General features: G+C 45.0%; 1 protein-coding gene across 1 annotated transcript in view; it reads right to left on the reverse strand.

The window, feature by feature from the left end:
* GRIN2B (glutamate ionotropic receptor NMDA type subunit 2B) overlaps positions 1-23,072 on the reverse strand; it is a 341,566-nt gene that overhangs the window by 200,983 nt on the left and 117,511 nt on the right. The window contains exon 2 of the mRNA XM_061124117.1: positions 20,406-21,004. Within this exon, the coding sequence (XP_060980100.1) occupies positions 20,406-21,004 (599 nt within the window). The remainder of the gene's footprint in view (positions 1-20,405; positions 21,005-23,072) is intronic.

The raw sequence follows: 23,072 nt of genomic DNA on the forward strand, positions 1-23,072 counted from the left end.
ATCCTGGGGTGGCTGTGAAAATGAGTGAGACAGTCCAGCCTCAGGCGCTCCCAGATCTACTTTTAATTTGAACCGCCCGCACATCTAAGCGTGATAATAGCAGTGTGAACACGGGGCTGTGGGAACACAAAGAGAGGGATGACAAATTCTGCCTGGAACTGTTAGAGAAGGCTTCAAGGAGGAGGTGACATGAGTTAGATCTTAAGGGACAGTCATGTATCCACCAGGGAAGTTGAAAGAGGAATATCAGAGATACAACCACATGGATGAAAGGAGCAGGAAGAAACTGTTACATTTAGAGTATGGCTGGTCATGCCATTGGATGTTGCTGGATCACAAGGAGAGTATGTTGGGGCCAGGCGGGGAGTTGGAAGAGGGAGGCAGTTGGATAATCCCAATTGTGAAAGTTAGATCCAGGGATTCTCTGGTGGCCCAGTAGTTAAGAATCCACCTTTCAATGCACAGGATGCGGGTTTGATTCTTTGTCGAGGAACTAAGATCCCACATGGCACAGAGCAACTAAGCCTGCATGCCCCAACTAGAGAGAAGCCTGCATGCCACAATGAAGATCCTGCTTGGTGCAACTAAAATAATATATCTGGCCGATACACCCAAATAAATAAACAATTTCTTAAAGACTATTTTTAAAAAAAGTTAGACACAGATATTCAAGGTCTTTGATGGCTGGCTGAGAAATATATATATCTCATCCAGTAGATAAAAGGGAACCATCAGAGATTTGTGGAAAACTTAGCTTTCTGCTCTCAATATCCAATTCTTCCTTCTTTGCAGGTCATTGAAATCCTATTTATTATTTGCTTCAACAAGTCATGGTTGCAACTTCTTCCCAATCTCAACTTGATTTGAGAGAGATTACTTTAGCCACATTGAGGTCTTTGATGGCAATGTCTCCACCCGGGGAAAAGCACAGATGCAAAGGTGATGGGTTTTTCACCATTCAGGTAGCTTGGTAGCAGCAAAGTCCTAGAATATGCTTGCTGGGACCGTTGCCATTCTTGTCAGGCCTTGGTTCTCTCTTTGTAAAGGAAAGCAGAATATATTTGAGGAACTATGACCATATAGCCCCTTTCAGGAGCATACACCCCTGAGCTGAATTCACGAAGGCATGATGCTGCTGCATTGAACAGACTGCTTCCCTGCTATAATGCTATTCCTCTCCACACCATCAGGGTGGGCCAGCGAAGGCTGGAGCAATGATAAGATCTGTGGGCTCTGTGATCAGGCTCTCAGTACCCAGTCATTATAAGATCATGCCCCAGTCTAATTTATTTCTGAAATGTCTCTTCCCCCTCAGATATGTCCTGTTCCTTCTTTACATCTCCTGTCAATTTCTTTTTTTAATAGACATATTTCCCTGCTGCTTACTAATAACCAGAGTGACTGATTCAACAGCTGGTACGACCAAGTGTGCAGAAAGCAGGATCCTTTCCCAGGCTCAGAAGGAATGGAAGACAGGTTTTTTTATTTTTTATTTTTTTCAAAAGAAAAAAAAAGCTCACAGTCTGAAGCACATGTCCCTGGTAGGGCTGACAAATGTAGCATGTGTGTTCTTTACACGGGACCCAAAAGATTTCGAGGCCTGAGTCAATGCTGTACTTGCTTTCTTTGCCTACTTTCCAATTTTACCTTTTCAGTGGAAAAAGAAGCATGTCTCAGTTTTCCTGACACCGAGATGCATGAACTATCACCTCCCACAGAAAAAGAGGAAAAAGAAGGATCAGGCGACCATTCAACTCCCAAGGTATCCCCAGCTCCTCCAGGAGAGCATTTGGAATTTATAGGTCACCCTTTTTGTTCTGCAAGTTCTCTAATTTACTATTTTTTAAAATTTTATTTTATTGAAGTATAGTTGACTTACAATGTTGTGTTAATTTCTGCTGGAGAGCAAAGTGATTCAGTAATACATACATGTTTTTTCATGTTCTTTTCCATCCCAGTTTATCACAGGGTATTAAACATAGTTTCCTATGCTATACAGTAGGACCCTGTTGTTTACCCACCCTATATATAATAGTTTGTATCTGCTAACCCCAAACTCCCAATCCGTCTCTCCCCCACCCACCTCTCTCCTGTCAACCACAAGTCTGTCTTCTACATCCATCTGTTTTATTTTGTAGATAAGTTATTTTCTGTAATATTTTAGATCCACATATAAGTGATATCATATGGTTTCTGCCTTTGTCTGACTTAATTCACTGTGTTTGGTAATCTCTAGGTCACCTTTTGGACTCAGGTAAGACAGGACAGTGGACTGTTCTAGGGGGATTAGCCCTGATGGCCCTTCTCGTCGCTGCCTGGTTCTGAAGACACCACTAAACAGCCGGGATGAAATAAAGTTGATACAAAAACAACGGCTGCAAGGAAAAGGAAACTGCTGTAAAGCCCAAGAAACATTAAGAATGCTCCAACTAATAAAAATAAATGGAAAAAAAAAAAAAAAGGTCATGGGTTCTCGGCCACGAAGAGCCACGGATCCCTAACTGTTTGAGGTCCGCAGTGCGGAGCAGTAACTACGCCTCCCTTTACCTGCCATTCACCTCTAGCGCAGAACCCAACATTGTCCTGTGCATCCCTGCCATGAAATCTGGAAAAAAAACACTCTAAATACTTAGAAACAAACAGCTAAACACATGATCCTACTCACATCACCAGTCACTGGGCAAATGCAAAATAAAAATTTGACTGCGTGCATGAGATATTCTCAATCAACCTTAAGGAGCCAGCTTTCTATTAGAACATGCCTGGTCAAGCCCATGAGAGGTACACATGTTGTGTGGCAATTAATGAACTCTTCTTAGTAGTGATTAGTTCCTCCCTCCTGTTATGCTCTTGGTGTAGAGACACCAAAAGCCTCCATTTAAGAGCCCAGATCTGAAACCTGGAGACTGGGGGAGAACAAGTGTTCTGCACTCATTCCCTCCTGTTCATTCAACAAAGCCCAAGTCCAGTGGCCTTAAGGGTCCACTGCGAAATGCCATGTGTTCAGCCAGGCACCTCTGTGACAAATGTAGGAGAGATGGCAGGGTGGGTGGAAGACAGGGGCATCAAGGCCAGTGATCACAGTCACCTCATAATCACCTGCCTGGGAAGTATGTTTGGAGACTGTCACAGTTCTCCCTCACAAACCACAAAAAGCCTTAACAATAATAAAGCAGCATTTCTTTCTCTTCTTCTTATTCCTCTGGACAAACATACAGTTTCTTCTGCCCTGCAGTGTCTTTAATAAGATGGATGGTATCACTCTATTTTGAAAAATTCTGTCCTCCTTAATATACAATTTCAAAGCTGTGTCTTGGCCTAGCTTTCTTGCTTGCTCACAGAAATCAGAATACCACATATTATGAAACCACCTACAATCTGCCCCCACCCCCAACCAGAACATTCTCAAGCCCAACTCAGTGGGTTGCCATGAAGGAGAGCTCCCCTGGCCTCCAGGGGTAGAGCTGTAAGACCAAGACAGCCCACTGGTTTTTTTCTCCTCTTACCTCTTACCCCATGTCTTCCTCATTCTAAACTGCTTTCCCCTTCATTCTCTAACACTTTAGGGAGCAATTCCATTAAATGTAATAACAGTGTAGTAATACAAAGAACATCATTTTCTAGTGCTAATAACTTTAATTTTAAAACCACTTGTGTGCTCCAAAATTTAGTAAAGCCTCCATTTCTCATCAAGGCCAGCAGACATCAAATTCAAAGCATTCAAGTTCTGTCTCTCCGGCGTAGGTAATCTAAGTACAGGAGAATTGAAATGCCATTTAAAGTCAGATTTGCTTTGATGCTCATGTTGCCGGCTTTCCTGATGGAGACTCATTTCTGTGCATAAAATAGACACACAGAGCACCAGCAAAGGGACCCAAAGCTGTATAAGGAAAGTATGACTACTTGCAAGAGGACCAGCAGTATATGACCCTCTAGGTACCCTTTCTAGAATTTCCTATAGACCACCAACTTATGTACCCTCTGTATCCATCCTACCATTTCCTGTATTTACCCTTTCTGAACCAAAATATAAATTTATGGAATTAAAATTTCACAGCACTGACAGGGATCACAATATTTAGACTGGTCATCAGGAGAGAATCAAAAGAAAACTCTCCCATTAGCACCAAGTTCAAATCTCTGCAAATGCTATCATTGCCTTTCACCCTATTCTGTTCATTCTCTCTTGTGTGTGCTCATGTTTGACTCTTTGTGACTCCCATGGACTGTAACACACCAGGCTCCACTGTCCATGGAATTTTCCAAGCAAGAATACTGGAGTGGGCTGCCGTTTCCTCCTCCAGGGGATCTTCCCAACCCAGGGACTGAACCCGAGTCTCTTGTATTGGCAGGCAGATTCGTTTACCTCTGTGCCACCTGGGAAGCCTTCTGGTTTGGGGGGCTATAAAAATGGCAGCTGAACTGAGAACAATGACTTGCAATCCTGGTTGCCTCTGAGAATCAACTTAGGAGCTTTTAATATACGTACATTCCCAGGCCCTTGGACTTCCCAGGCGGCGCTGGTGGTAAAGAACCTGCCTGCCAATGCAGGAGACACAAGAGACACAGGTTCAATCCCTGGGTGGGGAAGATCCCCTGGAGGAGGGCATGGCAACGCACTTTAGTATTCTTGCCTGAAGAATCTCATGGACAGAGGAGCCTGGCTAGCTACAGTACATAGGGTTGCAAGGAGTCAGACATGACTGAACCAAGTTAGCATGCATTCCCAGGCTCTTACCCCATCCTGTACACCTAAATTGGAATTTTGCTGTGGGGGACCCTGGGATCTGTACACAGTTTCTTAAACCTTTCAGGGAAATTCTAACACATAGTTAGGACTGAGAAACACTGACATGGAAAACTCCAAACACAAGGAACTGAAGGCAGCATGCTGGCAAGTCAGCACATCAGTACTTCCCCAAGGCTGTTGAGTCAGCATCAGGTGGTACATTTGAGAAGCCTCCTTTGTTTGGAAAGGGATAAGGTTAACTTCTGATAATCACAGCAAACACAGCTTATTTGCATTACCTCACTCCCTGTTACTACTTCTACCCCAGACACCCCGCCCCTGCTCTCGGGAAATGTTTGTGGGACTCAGGATTCATTCCCCAGCAAGACTCAGTTTCTGGATGGGTCCCCATGGTTTTGAGCACATAGTAGGTACTGACTGATGAAAGAATCTGTTCCTCGTGCTGATGAAAGAATCTGTAAGAAGCCGATCACATGGAGGATGATTCAGAACACACAAGTGTTCCACTTGGCTAGTCTGGGTTAATTTCTTTTTTAAAAACGTTTTATTTTGTATTGGGGTATAGCCAATTAAAAATGTCGTGATAGTTTCATAAATAGCAAAGGGACTCAGTGATACATATACATGTATTCATTCTCCCCCAAACCACTCCTCCTATCCAGGCTGCCACATAACATTGAACAGAGACCTGTGCTCTACATTAGGTCCTTGGAGCTTATGCATTTTAAATATAGCTATGTGTACATGTCCATCCCAAACTCCCTAACTCTCCCTTCCTCCTATCCTTTCCCTGGGGCAACCATACTGAGTAAAGCAAGTCAGAGAGAGAAGGAGAAATATCATATGGCATCCCTTTTATGAAGGAAATAAAAAGAAATGATACAAATGAAGTTACAAAACAGAAACAGACTCACAGACTTAGAGAAGGAACTGATGATGGTTGCTGGGTGAATTTTGGAATCTGCTGAGTGTTTCTGTTCCAGGAAGGAAGCGCTTCCCTGAGGACTGAGCCAGCCGCTAGAGGTCGCTCTGAGCCAGAGCCTTGGTCAACTGGGCACCAAAGTAAAATCACAGGGAACTGAAGGCTGCTAGTAGCCTGGGAGTCATGGCAGCAGTGTGGCTCCTATTTTTAAACTTGCTGGTGAGTGAGCACACGACGTGCGTGCGTGGGGGAGGAGGGGAGTCTGATTCCTGTCCAAAGAATATTCGTTTAAGAGGTTCTGAGTTTGCAGGTGGCTAATAACCTGTGACCATGAGATCAAAGAATTCAGTTTGTATCAGCTATATTAGAAGGATTCTTTTCTCCTCCTCAACTCCACTATCTCGTTCTCTATCAGAGGAGATCCATCACAGTCTTGTGTCAGAAGTATCAGGCAATTCTGGAAACGTTTAACAAATGTATGCTGAAATTTTGATCTTGGTTTCTGAGGCTCATTCCTCTAGCCTCTTCAGCAATTCATTCATTCTGTGTCAGAAGAAAAATCAGTCTAAACAAGGAGACTGAAAGAACTTGCTGTGGATGCTCCACTGCTAGTGATGCCAAGCAAATGGATGGTGTGTCATTTGTATGCCTAGCACCCAGGGCCCAGAACAAGTGCAGGGCATAAAAAGGGGTCAAAAACGAACAGTGAATATGATATTGAGAAGTAGAGAAAGCTACCCTCTTCGTATCATGTTTCTTTCACTCTCAAGGCGCTGCTTTTACTCTTAGCCAGTCTCTAGCCAAGTATTACCCTTAAGCAAATCCAAACTTACCTGACCTGTCGAAAATGAATAGCAGCCGTGGAGGACATCTGTAAATCATGACAGGGGCCAAGGTCTTGTTTTGTTTTATTACAAGCCCCTGACAGTGTTTTTCCACATATATGTCACCTCCAGGAGCCTTGCTGGATCTCAGAACGAAAGTCAGCTCTCACTTCAGTTCAAAGGACTTTCAGGTCCAAGAACACTGCAAGTGGTTGTTTCTTCATATGCGGACTTAAAGGACTTTGGAGTATACAGGAATATGGGGGAAAAATAAACCTTTCTCATTGAAAAGGAAGGTATAAGACAGACCACAGCAAGGCTGGGTAAACAGAGATGTGACACACTTTGGGATGGGGAGGAAAAGAAACAGACTCAGTCTGGAACATCCTCAACACATGTGCACAGATATCTGGACTGTTCCTGGACTGTTTCCGGATTGATCATCGCTTCAGGACAAGAATTCAGTACATCAGTCAAGAAAGGATATTATAAAACTACTCTGTCCCGAGGTTAATCATGTGTTCACCTACATCACAGTCATGCCTAACTGACCTGACCTCCTCAGTCATGGAAAGATGGACAGTGTGGGGCAAAGTACACCTGGAACCCATCAAGATTTGGGTTTGAAACTCAAGTTTATCTGTATGTGGAGTAGGCAAGTGATGGAACCTTTCGAGATCTCAGTTTCTTTCTCTGAAAAATGAAAGTAATAATGCCTCTGAGCAGTACTTTTAAAATTAAATAAGGCTATATAAAACACTTGGCACAAAGTAGTCACTCAATAATCTTTTTTTAAGTAAATTTTCTAAATTGCTGAAGCTGTGTGTTTTTAAGTATCAAGCTTTTTCTTGATTATAGGAAGCATTTTCAAATGGAAATTTTCAGAAAGGTAGTATAGAGTTCACTGATGCCTTAAACAAAAGATAATCAATATAATTTAAGCTTTTATTGATGACTTAACAATGTCTATGCTGTTTTGCTCTACAGGGATGCTTTTAAAGGGGGTATATGTTTTCTAAGGAGTATAAGGCAGTCTGCCCTCAAATGATCTTAGACAAATGTTCCTTTCAAGGTCTTTCACTGGGTTTTCCTAATATTTTCTGCACCTTATAATTGTATTTATTTCTTAATGCCATCAGCTCACCTACCCAACTCCCATCCTGTTTATTATTTCTAAGCTGTTGTCATCTGGGAAATCAGAGAAGCCAGTTATCACCAGACACAAATGGTTACCTACCAAATGTAAGGCCTTGACTTTCTCTTTCTAGTTAAGAGAACTTGGATTTTTAACTGGGTCTATTACTGCCCAGGTCATAAACTAAATTAAACTAGACTAAGCTGAACTGCCAGCTTCTCTTGCAGCTAGCAGTGGCCATTGACTGATTTCTGACAGATGGGCTAGAAGTAAAGTAAGGGCCTTCTGGGTGTTCTCCTTGAAAGGGAAACAACTTGCCCTCCTTCCTTCCTAAGTTCATTCTGCTGCTTGAAAGAGGCGTCTTTAGCATGGGGATAAAGGCCACACCCTATAAACAAAAGACTAGAAAGCTAACAGGAGGAGTCTGGGACCTGATGACTAGGCAGCCACCATACCAGTTCTGGACAAACCACCTAAAATATGTCATGAATCTTGTTTAAACTGGGTTACAGATACTCTATGCCACATTTAAACCAACTGCCCCACAAGCTTCTTAGAAATATGTATAAAATTACAGCAAATGAGCTCTTTAGATAAAATAGGTCACATTCATTTTATGGTAAGATTTTGTGTCAGTGGTTTGAGCTCAAAACCCTTTTCTGCTTTCTTTGGGATTCTTGGTTATGTTCAGTGCACCCTATTGCTGAATTTATAACCCCTTCTCTCCCAGGTAAAGGAGGTAAGTCTATATGTGAACACATGTGAGATGTGGGAACAAGACATAGCCTGTGGGGGGCTTTCCAGGTGCCTCAGTGGTAAAGAATCCACACGCAATGCGGGAGATGTGGATTCAATCCCTGGGTCAGGAAGATTCCCTAGAGAAGGAAATGGCAACCCACTCCAGTATTCTTGCCTGGAGAATCCTATGAACAGCGGAGCCTGGTGGGCTACAGTCTATGGGGTCACAGAGTTGGACATGACTGAGCGCGCGTGCACACATACACACACACAGCCTGTGGGATCACTCACCATTTTGAGTCATAATCTATAACACACACTCAGATACCTAGCTTTTTATCTGCCTACTCAAAATGAGAGAAATTTGACTTATTAGTATAATCTATTTAATAATGAACTATATTATAATGCCATTCTATTGTGCTATTTTCACTTGAACAAAAGTTTCTGATAGATTTTTGTTCAATGACCAAGAAAAGTACATAGGAATGTCTGGAAATGCTGGTGGGAAAATTAAAAGAAAGTAAGTATCAGAGTTTTCTCTGTTGATCCCCCCACCATTGATCTGTGCAGTGAGCAGACAAAGCCCTCACAGCTCTGTTGTAATGAATCGGTGAGATGATGGACATGAAGATTCCGTGTATGAAAATGGTCACTTTGATCATTATCAGCCATGATCATGAATGAATTGAAGGTACTGATCCTCAGGTTTGATGTTAAACACTAAATGGACTTTGACATACATCCTCACCTGGACCACACATCCTCACCTGGATGCCACCCTGACCTCTTTCAAGGAGCGCTGAAAAGGACCGCTTAGAATGAATATGATATGGTCACAGTGTGGCTTCCATGGCTATTTCTGCTGCTTCATCAGGGAAGATCTTTCCTTCAGAAAAAAGAAGATATCTATGGACTTCTTCACACGATGTAGACCCATTGGCCTACTATGTCTACCTCTTTTACCTAAAGAGTAAATGTAGGGTTACTTAACAACCAGTCTTACAGCCACCAGGACTTTATAAATGAAATCAGAGTGGATGGAAATACCTTGTTGATATTCACCAGAGCTAACTGCAGGCAAGTCACATAGAAAGATTCTTCCCAACTTCTGTCCCATCTATAGCCCTTCTCGGACAATCAACAACATGGTCTCAGGGACAGGAAGAAGTGGAGAGATTTTCTATGTGAAATATTTTCATCCAGTTCTTTGAATAATTCTCTATTCACCTGAGAGATGCCAAAAGTGAAAGTTGCTAAGTCGTGTCAGGCTCTTTGAGACCCCCATGGACTGTAGCCTGCCAGGCTCCTCTGTCCATGAAATTCTCCAGGCAAGAAGAGCGGAATGGGTTGCCATTTCCTTCTTCAGGGGATCTCCCAGACTCAAGGATCGAACCCAGGTCTCCTGCATTGCAGGCAGATTCTCTACTGTCTGAGCCACCAGGGCAGGGTACACAGAAGTCCATGCCATATGGATATCTAATGCACATGCACGTGTGCAAGAACTCCACGGGGTCACGTATGACCACAGAAAGCTAAATGTAAGAAAGCCTTCAAAGCTCGGACAGGAAAGCTAGGGAGAAAGAGAGAGGGGCAGCAAGAGATCAATGAACGGAACACCCTATGGAGAAAGATGGAGAAGAATAAGCAGGAAGGTGGGGAGTGGTGTGAGGCAAAAATGAATGAGGGACAGTGAAGCCCGAGCAGCGAGGGAGGCAGTCAGTCGGCAGCCCCAGCCTGCTGCTGCTGCTGGCAGCCGGACAAGAGGGAACAGATTCCAGCAGCAGGGGCTCTAATCTGTCAGCAGCAGTCCCTTCATGTGTGATCGGCCGGCCCAGCTTGGGGACCGGTGCCAGTCTGGGCGCACTGACCCCGCTGGGCCCTCCCGGAAGAGAATGCGCCACTGATGAAACCCTGAAGGGCCGGGGAGGGCTCCCTGACCCCCAGCCCCAGCCACTGCCCTCCTCCTCCACCTCTCTGGGTGCGCCTGTCTGCAACATGGGGTCACTTCCCTCAGCAAGCCCTTCTCAAGGTCAGCCAGGCCCAACACCCCACTTCCTCCCGATCCTTATCCGCTACACCAGGTCCTGGAGGATTCTTTCCGAGAGATGACCTTCTATGCATCCATGACAGCTCCACTGGAGAGGAAACGGAGAAAGGCTCAAACCATTACTTATTTAAAACGTGCGAGGTCTTACAGAGATGCCAAAGCCACAGAAGCCTCTCTACTCTCAAGAAGCTTGTGTTCGTTAAGCTGACCTTGGCCGGCCGTGGTCCAGCCCTCACTCGGGCTTCCAGCCCATGTCTGTAACCATAAATGACAGCACTCGCACTTTCTGGCAACTCGCCTCCGTCCTTACCGCCACCCAGCCAGCCTTTATCCTCTGGTGGGAAGAGAGCAGATGGAGAAATGACTTCCACTCAATTCCTAAATAACACCAGCTTCGATTCCCATTAACTGTGAATTTGCACCCTTGTCTGGGTAAGAACAAGGGAGCAAGTATCATGGGGACGTTGCCAGAGCTGGCCGAAGGTTACCTGGGGAGCCCTGGCTGCCTGCCCGCTCTTCCAAGGCTGTGGTCAGGTGGCCAAGAGGGGTGTGTTCTCCGCAGAGCGTGGCTCCTCCCAGTGGGACCCCTCGGTTCTGCCGATGCCCTGCCTCCGACAGCCAAGGGACAGCTCTGAGATTCTGTCCTCACATTTGTGAAATCCATTCACCATCCTGCCTACTCTCTCTCTCTCTCCCTCGAGAATACATATCTTGAAAGGGTTGGATGAGATGAGCACCGAAGCCTCTCACAGCTGCGATGCTCTGATTTTAAGGGCAGCCAGGGCTTCTTTAAAGCTTGATTACTATGCAGCAGGGTGAGGGGCTGAAATCCAGGTACCCCAGACAGATCCAGGCATCACGCTGCCCAAGCCTGGGCCTCGGGCTTCTTTCAAACATATAAAATGGGCATAATGGTTCCTGCCTTCATTCATGCTTTTATGCACAAATATTTATCAAGTGCCTACAATGCAGACAACAAGATATTTTAAACTAAAATATATACAACATGTCAGATAAGTGCTACAGAGAGAAAAAAAGCAGGAGAAGGGGACAGGGAGCTTGGGAGGGTGGGAAGGACAAGCTGCCCTTAAAAGGGTGATAAGAGAACGTTTCCCAAGGATATTTGCATGGATCAGGATTTTTGCAGGGATCCAGTTAGATAACCGCACTATGCCGGGTATGCAGAACGCATTCAGAAAGGCAGTCAACACTGGAGTTATTAACTTTGCTAGCCTGGCTGACTTGTGGCTGCTTTTGAGCCTGTACTTATGAACCCCTTCTTAACCCTGGCCATCACCACCAACCCACAGGCTTTCTGAGGCTAAGCATGCTCTGAGGATGAGTCTGTCTGCTTCCTTCATGGAAAGCCACAGCCCTGCACTGCTCTTGCTCCCTTTCTCCTGAGACCATCCTATTCCTTCCCACGGATCCTGGACCACCTATGTCTTCTCGCCCAGAGCAAGTGGGCATCCCACCCCCTCCCCAAACTGTCCTCAGTGGAATGGAATTCTCTTCCCACTCTCTCCCCCTCTCTATTTCCTGCCTTCTCTTCCAAAGTGTAAATAATTTTTCAGAGGAGGAAAGAAGAGAGTGAGGGGGCAGAGGAGGAGGAAAACAAAAGAGAAGAAAGAGGAAAGAAACACCAACCATGACAGTGTGTAATGAAATGTGTTAGCCACTCAAGTCATGTCCGACTCTGTGAGACCCCCTGCCCTTCTCAAGGGAAGGGCTACCCACTCCAGTATTCTTGCCTGGAGATTCCACGGACAGAGAAGCCCAGTGGTGTACAGTCCAGAGTGTTGCAAAGAGCTAGACGTGACTGAAGCAACTCAGCATGGCAGAGGACCGATTCCCTTCTCCAAGGGCCCTTCCTAACCCAGGGACTGAACCCTGCCTTCCCACATTGCAGGCAGATTCTTTACCGTCTGAGCCACCAGGGAAGCCCCAACTATGTCACTGCTAAGTCAAGTCAGCCATAGAAGTCAACAGTGACTAAGGAAGGAATCGGGCAGGGGTCTCAGTGTTAGGCAGTTCAGAATGCTCTTCACTGAATTTAAGGGGAAGAATCAGACTCACTTACTGAAATGACCATCTATATATCTGACATGAGGAAGGTGAAAGACTACAGAAAAACAGCAGAGCTTGAATAATCCTCACATTCAAGCCATTCCTCCATGAATAGTTAAAGCTCGCTGTGCCTGAATTACAATCAGCAATGAATGTATCTTTTAGGATTATTTGATTCTTCCGTTATTTTCCCAAATTTCCATTTCCTGCTACACCACTGAGCAGCTAAAGTCTCTCTATACACAGATTGTGTCTTGCTTTACTAAACATTTCATGTGAAAAATGGAGCTTTCCTTAGGTTCTAGTAGACTTCTTCAATCAGGTAAAGGCCACCATGCCTAACAGTCCACTTAGAACAATGCATTTGTCGAAACTTTTGACTCACATATAAATTCTACGAAGTGAACCTATAATAACTATTTGCCTTACCTTCAGTCTGCCTGTGCTTGGCACTCCACTAATATTTAACAACAATAAGAGATGGGTGGGGCTTCCCAGGTGGCACTAGTGGTAAAGAACCCACATGCCAAGGCAGGAGACTCAAGAGATGCAGGTTCCATCCCTGGTCAGGAAGATCCCCTGGAGGAGGGTATGGCAACCCACTCCAGTATTCTTGCCTGGAGAATCCCGTGGGCAGAGGAGCCTGGTGGGCTATAGTTCAAAGGGTCTCAACTGAAGTGACTTATCATGCACGCAAGAGATAGGAATGACCAAGCTGGTCTTGCCCACAATGCCTAAAAACTGACTCAATTCCTAGTTTATTTCTTAACCTCTCAGCATTTTTCGGGCCAAGAGAGTCAAGGAGGCATCCCGTGGGAACGATCCCGCTAACATAATGGTTTCGAGGATGTGGCATCTGCCCCAAGGTTAGAGGAAGATCGTGTTCATCACAGACCTTTTAAAAAGAACCTAACAAGGTACCTTCCCTCACATCGGTCATCCTCATCCCTCAAAGATCTCACCAGAGGAGGATTCTGGCCTTTTGAGATGGCAACTTTCACGGGGAAGGAAGAATGTGGGGGTAGCGGGGGTTAACACAAAACATTTGTTGAGTAGGAAAGCTGAGGACATCAGGGGAAAATAATTAAGCAAGATCCAGGTGGTGCTAGTGGTAAAGAATCTTCCTGCCAATGCAGGAGATGCAAGAGACGAGGGTTTGATCCCTGGGTCAGGAAGATTCCCCTGGAGAAGGAAATGGCAACCCACTCCAGTATTCTTGCCTGGAAAATTCCAGGGGCAGAGGAGCCTGGTGGGCTATAGGACATAGGATTGCAAAGAGCTGGACACATCTGAGCACAACAAAAACAACAAGATAAGAGATTTGCTATGTTGAGATATCAAAGAGCAACTGCTCTTTCCACACGTCCCCAAAGTTGCTATGGATGAAGAACAAGAGTACTGGGTCCTCAAGACAGAAAGGGAGCCCAGAGGTGAGCAACAGGCACACCATCAAGTTTCAGAAATATGCTGGCCAAGTACTGGAGGCACACTGAGAAAGAAATTCACCGTCACCTGTTCCCCTAGGGAAATGATAAAGGACACATGCAGATATGTGCCTATTTCTTGTTGCTGTTCAGTGGCTCAATCATGTCTAACTCTTTGGGACCCCATGGACTGCAGCACTCCACGTTCCTTGTCCTTCACCATCTCCCAGAGTTTGCTCAAACTCATGCCCATTGAGTCGATGATGCCATCCAACCATCTCATCCTCTGTCACCCCCTTCTCCTCCTACCCTCAGTCTTTCCCAGCATCAGGGTCTTTTCCAAAGAGTTGGCTCTTCATGCCTACCAAAAGCTACCAATCTTCTCTAGCTCAGGGGGATAAGAGAGGCTTTAGACAACTTGCCTGATCACTTCCTAAACACTTCCAGATCATCTGGTAGCAAAAAGTTTTCAGGCTTTTCTGGGCAACTAAGATCCTTCACTTCAAGAATGTATGGCATAAGAAATTCTCCAACTCTTTCAACCAAATAAAGCTCCCAGTTGGAACAAAATGTTCTCAGCATGTCTTGGTATAAGGGCGCTGTACTACATTTACTAATAAGGCATAGATGAATGCTATAAAGTTCTAACAGAAAATGAATTTCTATCAGTATACCAAGTAGGATTGTCATACTTGGCCAAAAAAGAAAAGATAATACAGGAGCCCTGTTACATTTGAATTTCAGATAAACAACAAATTATCTTTTAATATCAGTATGGCCATAATTGAGTCAGACTTATGCTTAAAAAAATTCATCATTTATCTGAAGTTCAAATTTAATTGGGTTTCTGTTAAACTTTTCTTACAATCCTGGTAAACAGCTTTGTCCAGAAGTCTGTCTAGATATAGGTAACAGGCTTCCAAGAGCTAAGAAGTTATCAATAAGGAATTTGGATTGATGGGGGATAAATAACATTCATTTGACAGTGAAGGAACTAGCTCATTTTAAGGATCCTTTCTGAGAATACTTATATATCATTAATTTTTTTTCCCCTCCTGCAGCTAACAAGTGCGTGCATGCTCAGCCAGTCAGTCGTGTCCGACTCTTCACGACCCCATGGACTGTAGCCTGCTAGGCTCCTCTGTCCATGGAATTTTCCAGACCGAAGGAATACTTCGGTTGCCATTTCCTCCTTCAAGGGAGTGTCCTGATGAAGGGAGTGAACCAGAGTCTCTAGTGTCTCCTGCACAGGCAGGAGAATTCTTTACCACTGAGCCACCTGGGGAGCCCAACTAACAAGTAAATCCCTTCAAATATGAGTTTCTGTTTGGGATTCAGGGAGAGCATAGAGCCTCCTGTCTGTGTTCCCCAAGTCAAGACTTAGGAACATCCCTCACGTGGAAAGAATGCCATGGTCTTGTCAGGTATGACTGAGGGCCTTCCCTCCCCTTGCAATACTGCTGGGGATGGATGGACCACAGGGTCTGTGAATGCTCCTGGGTTTTCAGAAGGTGAGGCAAGAAGCCATTTCCTGACTCTGTATTCCTGGTGCCAACCGGGGGCCGGGTGCCCCCTGGATATGTCCTGCCTTCCTGGGGCTGCTGCTGTTGCCCGGAGCTAAGCATCAGGCCAAAGGAAAAGTCCTCCTTGGGAAACAGCTCGGCATCTGCAACAATTCCATTTGCAAGATTTCCTGCTGTGGCTAAATGCGGTGGCTGCTTGGTTTGTTATTTAAAAGAGTGACCCTAGAGAGACCGGAGCTCTGATGGGAGTGGGGAGGGGCTGATTTCAGATCAGGAGGAGGAGGAGCACTGAGGATGCCTCACTGAATTCCACTGATGAACTGAAAGAGTCCCTTTTAGTCAATCCCAATCCTTTCCGGATCCTAATAGAAAGACTATTCGAATACTAGTGTTCAAACACTAAGAGAGGCTAGGCAGTGGATTCTAGAACCAGGGGTAGCTGCACTGGGAAGAAGGGGAAGGAAAAGGCAACGAATGGAGAAGCATGCGGGATGCGAGTCCACGGACAGGGGAGATGTCCTGTCCAGGGGAGATGCCCAGCAGACAGTCAGAGACAGAAGCCTGGAAGAGTCAGGGAACAGGAGCAGAAGAGAACCTTCATGGAGGAAACAGTGGAGAGGCGCTCTGGTAAGCCTGGTGAGCCCTTTACATGGAGCATGTAGCAAATCGAGGGAAGACGGACTGTCTCTCTGCTCTGCACTGGTCTCAAGGAAAGTATGAATAACCTGGACTGTGCCATCTTTGTTCTATTTAGGACCACTGTGCACAAGAAGGTTTTTTTGTGAACATTTGTGGTCCTCTTGACAATAAGCTGTAAGCAAGAAGTGTGGAGGACTGGGACTTCCCTGGTTGTCCAGTGGTTAGGACTCTGAGCTTTCACTGCCTAGAGCCCAAGTTCAATCCCTGGTAGGGGTACTAAGATCCCATTTTGTGGACAAAAAAAAAAAAAAAGGAGCACAGAGAATGAAGGAGGCTGCCTTCCTGAGTGGCCAGAAGAGATGGCGACAAGGTTAAGACCAATTATAGTTTCAAAGATACGGTGATTGGAGACCAGGCTTCACAGATAACATTTACAGTCCAACATGAAGTCAGCCAGATGAGAGGTACTATCTTCAGATGGCAGCTTACCCAGAGGAAGTTTTAAGATATAAGCAGGCATTCCCGAATCATATTTATGTACCCTAAGGTAATACCCACTTGACTTCCTTGGGTTGTTTGGCAGATGCTTTCATCTCGATATTCCTTCATTGTTAGTTTTGGTTTTAATGAACAAATATTTGGAAAAATCATCTGAATCAGATTTGAATTTAACACTAACAATGAGGAGAAAACATGAATGTACAGAACTGAACATATAGTTTTTAAAGGAAAGGTCCCTTGTCTTGAAAAGAGGAGCAGAGCAGAGATGCTCCTGCGGGGCAGGGAGGCACTGAGCCATGGGCATCTCAGAGATACGTCCTGCATTCGATCCAAGAATCTCTCTCATGCTGCCTGAACAAGGCAGACAGAAGTGTCCCTGATTTCACAGAACGTACAGGGAAGAGAGGTGATAAAGCACATAATGACGATCGTCTTTATTGGAAAGGCAGAGAATGCAGGGCAAGTGTATAACAGAGTGATGTCAGCCCAGGGCTCGGCTTGCAGAGGAAGGGATGCCAAGACTGAATCCTGAGGGACGATAAAAAGGGGGCAGGAGAAGAGGGCACGAGCATCTGTGTACCACCGGGCAGGGGCACCTGGGGAGCACACTGAGGCAGCAATAGGGGCTGGAAGGGAGCAAGGACATGGTAGGTTCAGCCTGGCAGGAAGGTGGCATTGAAGAGAGAGAGGTGCACGAGACAATTTTGGAAAGCCAAGAAGGCTCACACTGTGGAAGACTCTATAAACCATATTAAGGAGCTGGGACTTTATTACAGGAGCAATGAAAAGCCGCTGAAAGGTATTAAGCACGAGAGTGATGAAATCACATTTTCATTTTAGATCACTCTGACTGCAGAGGAGATTGAAACGCAGCAGAACTGGGAGCCAGAAGGTGTTTAAGAGGCCCTGTAGCAATGCGAATCAGAAGACGTGGCCTGGGATGCAGCATACGGGTCAAAGTAAGAGAAGGCTCTCCGGGGAGAATCCACAGACAAGGTCATGGTTGGCTGGGGCATCAAGGACATCTTGGATATTTTTATTGTAGGCACCGGGTAACAAGAGGTTCTCTTTATAAGGGGCTTCCCGGGTGGCTCAGTGGTAAAGAATCTGCCTGCCAGTGCAGGAGACCCAAGAGATACAGGTTCAATCCCTGGGTTGGGGAGATCCCTTGGAGAAGGAAATGGCCACCCACTGCAGTAGTCTTGCCTGGGAAATCCTATGGACAGAAGAGCCTGGCAGGCTATAGTCCATGGGGTCGCAAAAAGTTAAGACACAACTGAATGACTAACAATATCCTTTTATAAGAGGTGCCAATTTCACTAGAAGAGTGTGGGGAGGGTTGATGGGAGATGAGACAGCAGTTGAGCTCTGGATATGGTGTGCTCTAGGGCCCACAGCCTCCAAAGGAGAACAGATGTGGTCATAGTTAGAGGGATACACGTGGGGCTCAAGGGAGACACTGCAGCCAGAGACATCAATTTGGGCGAATTTACAGACACTGCACTCTCAGCAATGGATGAGACATCTAGCAGAGGGTCTAGGACAGAACCCTGAGAGGCACCAATATTTAAGAGATGTGTAAAGGAACAAGCAAGCTGGGAGGTCAGGACAGATCTGCCAGGAAAGCAGGAAGAAAACCAAGATAGTCTTTACCAACACGTGGGAATAACGAGGGATGACAGAGAGGGCAGGGAGTTCAAGGTGGGGAACGTCAGGGCTGGATCCCAGGTCCAGTCACAGAGAAACTACCTTTAGGTTCAACTCTGAACTGGGAATGTAGTCAAGAGGCTATGGAGTTCAAGTCCCTTCCAGAAGTTAAACAAGCATTAGTCAGTACACATTCAACCTCCTGTGAATGCAATATACTTGAACCTCTCCAGAGTATACTTTCTAATATTTTATTTTTTAAGCTGGGTGGAGGGTACCTGAGTATGAGTTAAGTTTTTCTGAATACGTTTCTATATGTCTGATATAGTTCATAATAAAGGTGAAATGGATACCCAAAACACATTGTTGAGTGAAAGAAAGTAAGGTTATTGAACAGTATGTCTGGTTAGAGTTTCATTTATGTAAAACTGTAGATTCATCTCCACACAAGTACACATGCATAGGGAGCTAGTTAGAAAGACGGTCATTGATTATTTCAACAATGATTGTTTCTTCAGATTTAAGGTCTTTTTTACTTTTGGGGGGGCCTCTTCTATATTATTTGAATTTTTATTGGAGTATAATTGCTTTACAAAGCTGTGTTGGTTTCTGCTGTACAATGAAATGAATCAGCTATTGGGCTTCCCAGGTGGCTGGGTGGTAAAGAATCTGCCTGCCAATGCAGAAGATGCAGGAGATGCAGGTTCCATCCCTGAGTCAGGAAGATCCCCTGGGGAAAGGTATCCCTCTTGGACCCCTCTCCCGCCCCGCACCATCCCACCTATCTAGGTCACCACATGTAGCAGCTTTATACAAATAACAAAACCACAGGAGCAGAGTACAGAACCTGTACCTGACTTGTTTACACAATGGTCCCTATGAGGATGTCCTGCCATCAAAGTTGGATTCTGACTATAACCCGCCAGGCTTCTCTGTCCATGGAGAGGGGTGAGGCCAGGGAAGCAGAATTCCACCCATATCTTCTCATTCAATAAACCAGAACAAGGGCAACCATAAAAGTTGTTTCTACAATGGTGCTCTCACTTAATCTCAAAGGCAGAGAGAGGAGAAGCAAAATTTTTTAATTAAAAAAATTTTTAAGTAATAATAATAAAAACAATACAGAACAGACTTTTGAACTTTGTGGGAGAATGTGAGGGTGGGATATTTCAAAAGAACAGCATGTATACTATCTATGGTGAAACAGATCACCAGCCCAGGTGGGATGCATGAGACAAGTGCTCCGGCCTGGTGCACTGGGAAGACCCAGAGGAATCGGGTGGAGAGGGAGGTGGGAGGGGGGATCGGGATTGGGAATGCATGTAAATCCATGGCTGATTCATATCAATGTATGACAAAACCCACTGGAAAAAAAATAATAATAATAATAAAAAAAAAAAAAACAATAAATGTTCAATGAGCCAAAAAGAAAAAGACATCACCATATATGTAATATCTACTTCTGTCATATTTGTAACATCATATCTGTAAGGACAAACTATTAATAACTAATCCTTGATGGTGAGCACACTGCAATTTGTTGTAAAATTCTTTGGGTTTACTAGTTTTTAACTTTTTTCAATAAAATCAAGAGTATTTATTAAAAAACAAAAATAAACCAAGGGACGACCCCTCTTCACGTGCCTACAGACTCAGGTACCTCATTCCCTGTTCCTTCTCCGTACAGCATCATCCTGAAGGTAAGGAGCCAGTCCTCTTTCACGTCTAAGCTTGTCTCGTCTTTCCCAGTGATCAGGGGTGTAGCCATCAGAGAGATCTGCGTTCAACTCCAAACTGAACCTCTTAGTTTCAGCCTGACCTGAGACAGCTTACACCTACAAGCCTATTCTCTTATATCGTAAAACACAAGCAATTTTCAAAAGCTGCCTAGTAGGGTTGTTGCCTTGAGGATTAAAAAAGGTTGAACACACGAAACTCTTAAGAGGAAGACCAGGCATGTGGGAAATGATCAAGAAGGAAGGGAGCTGTTCTGTATTTCTTAAAACAAGAACATCACACAGCGAGCTCTGATGCTGGGTCACCCCCACTGTCACTGGCCCTCCCAGTGGCCAGCCTTCAACCTCAGACACCGCAAACTGCTCCTCCCGGTATGTGAACCTCCGACCCAGTCTTGGAAGCTCCCCTCCAACCTCCACCATCGGTGCACCCTCTGCCACACGCTCACCTGTTCAGCATATTGGACTGGTAGATCCTCTTCTCGTGGGTGTTGTAGCAGCTGCTCTTGGGCTCAGGGATGAAGCTGTGCTCGGAGAGCATGTCGGAGGCCGCAGTGGTGATGATGGCGATCCCGTCCCTCACTCTGGCAGGGAGGCCGTAGTCCCACTCATCGTAGGACACAGAGACCAGGCCGGTGGGGAACTCCGAGGGCACTGTGTCCGTGTCCCCCGCCACCAGACTAGGCACAATCCATGTGTAGCCGTAGCCGGTCAGCCCTACTGAGTTAGCCACTTCGAAGATGTAGGTGGCCTCTTCCTTAGTACAGTAAAGAAGAATGATGGGGCTCTGAAGTTTCTTGAGCTGGTTCTGGATCTTAGAATCCCCATCGTCCAAGGACATGTCCAGCAGAAGGACCTCCTCCAGCTCCCAGCCCACAAAGCTGTTCTCGATGGTGCTGCGAATCTTGTTGACAAAGTCCTGGTAGCCAGGGAAGTAGGTGGTGACAATAGAGAAGATGTACCAGTCATACTCCTCCATGATGTTGAGCATCACGGAAGCCTGCTGTTCAATCGATGGGCCGAACTGGAAGAACATGGAGGATTCATCCTAGAGCGGGAAACATAAAGAAAGAGAAAGAGACAAAGTCAAAACAAAGATGGTGAGGGAGAGTCTGAACTAGCTGGACACAGAGATTTGCTTGTGTCAATTACTCTTTCCACGTTAATGCCTTTAAAGAGGGATATGTTTGAACTGCAAACATCTGTAACACTCTCCTTCTTAAAACCTTCCCCTGGAGAAAACCAACCTGGGTCTATGCTCTCTTTGTCCGAAGTCCTTGAGGCTACTGCAGAGCCCCAGGCAGTCTCCTAGAATCAAATATGTTAGTATTTCTAGAGCAAAATGTAGGAAGAGTCACAAAAAGGAGGATAAAGACTAAATGGTCTCATGTCAGTTGAGGTCAGGTTTTGCTGTCAAATGAGTCATATAAACACAAACTTGCTCTTTCTAATTTTTGAGACTTTTGGATTCATTCACTGTGGGTATGTTTCATTCAATCCAGGGAATAATCCAAAATGCCCTCAATCTGCCCTTAAATCTACCTCAAGTAGGGAAGGGGCAGGTGAGTGGTCCAGCAGGTGAGTGGCACTCAGGTATGGCGAGCTGGGAAGTGCACTGTAGCACAAGATTTGATCAGTGCATTGTCTATAAAGACACAACCGTTAAATGAATAGCACATGGAGTTTTCTCTCTGTCTTCTACTCTGGTAATGAGGCATATAGGTTAGAAGGAGGCACAGACAGTCTATGTAAGCTACAAGTTACAATGACTTGTCTGCAAGGTCATCTGTGATTAAGCCTGTATTCAAGAAGAGCATATACAAAATAGCTCTTTCTCTCACCTCTATAATGCCAGGGGTCTCCGTCTGACCTGTGTATTACACACAACCTCTGTCAATTCTAAGCATCTTATCTTATGTTGTCTCCCACTTTGTGAGGGAGAAGCCCTTTTACTTTTCTCCCATTTGAAGCTGTATTCCACCTGCCATTTGAACATGTCAGGCCCTCTGTTTTATCTCCAGCTTACAGCTAGAAGAATCTGAAACCACAAAATGAAGACCCTCTCAGCCTCGTCCTTCCGTTTCAGTCTATTTTCCCCTGAGTTCCTCCTGGGTAATGGCGTCTCTTTTCTTGGTCAACGGCCCCTGTCTCCTATCTGATGGTTTATCTCCATTTTATAACTATCCAAGCTAACAAAAGTGTGTCTTTAATTCAAAGGGGGCAGTGCTTTTTTACCCCCGAAACCAGAGCTTTGAAGCATGGTTACAAGAGATCAGGCTTTTAAACAAAATGATGCAGTGATTTGTTAGTTCAGAAACATATTGTTGTACAGCTGAGAAATTGCTGAGTATTTTTTGGGCACTCGCTATTGAAAAAAAAAAAAAAATGCAGGCTGGGAGATATCCAGCTGGTATCCAAAGACCCTGATTCGGCAGCGAGAGCTGCCAGCCCAAGTCTCCGCCAGGGTGTGTGTGCTTCACGTGCCTTGAACTCTTCACATTTTCTCACAAGTGATCTGAATGACACAGAAGCTGCTCAGGCATCTGGAGTTAATTCCTTAAATGGTGCTTCTAATAGCTCCCTCCCCTGGCTTAAACATACAGTCCAAAAGGAGCCTCTTAAGACCATGGAACTCAGGGATACAGAGAAGATGGGGCACGAAGAATGCATGGGGAGGGAATGGAAATTATTTCAGAATAAAAGAAAGCCCAGGGCCAGATGGCTTCACAGGTGAATTCTACCAAAAGTTAAGAGAAAAGCTAACACCTATCCTGCTCAAACTCTTCCAGAAAATTTCAGAGAAAGGAAAACTCTCAAACTCATTCTACAAGGCCATCATCACCCTGATACCAAAAACAAACAAAGATGCCACACACATACAAAAAAATCACAGGCCAATCTCACCAATAAACATAGATGCAAACATCTTCAACAAAATTCTAGCAAACAGAATCCAACAACACATTAAAAAGATCATACATCATCATCAAGTGGGCTTTATCCCAGGGATGCAAGGATTCTTTGATATATGCAAATCAATTAATGTGATACACAAAATTAACAAATTGAAAGATAAAAACCACATGATTATCTCAATAGATACAGAGAAAACTTTG

This window comes from Dama dama, chromosome 22 (assembly GCF_033118175.1).
Source record: "Dama dama isolate Ldn47 chromosome 22, ASM3311817v1, whole genome shotgun sequence".
Taxonomy (NCBI): Eukaryota; Metazoa; Chordata; class Mammalia; order Artiodactyla; family Cervidae; genus Dama; species Dama dama.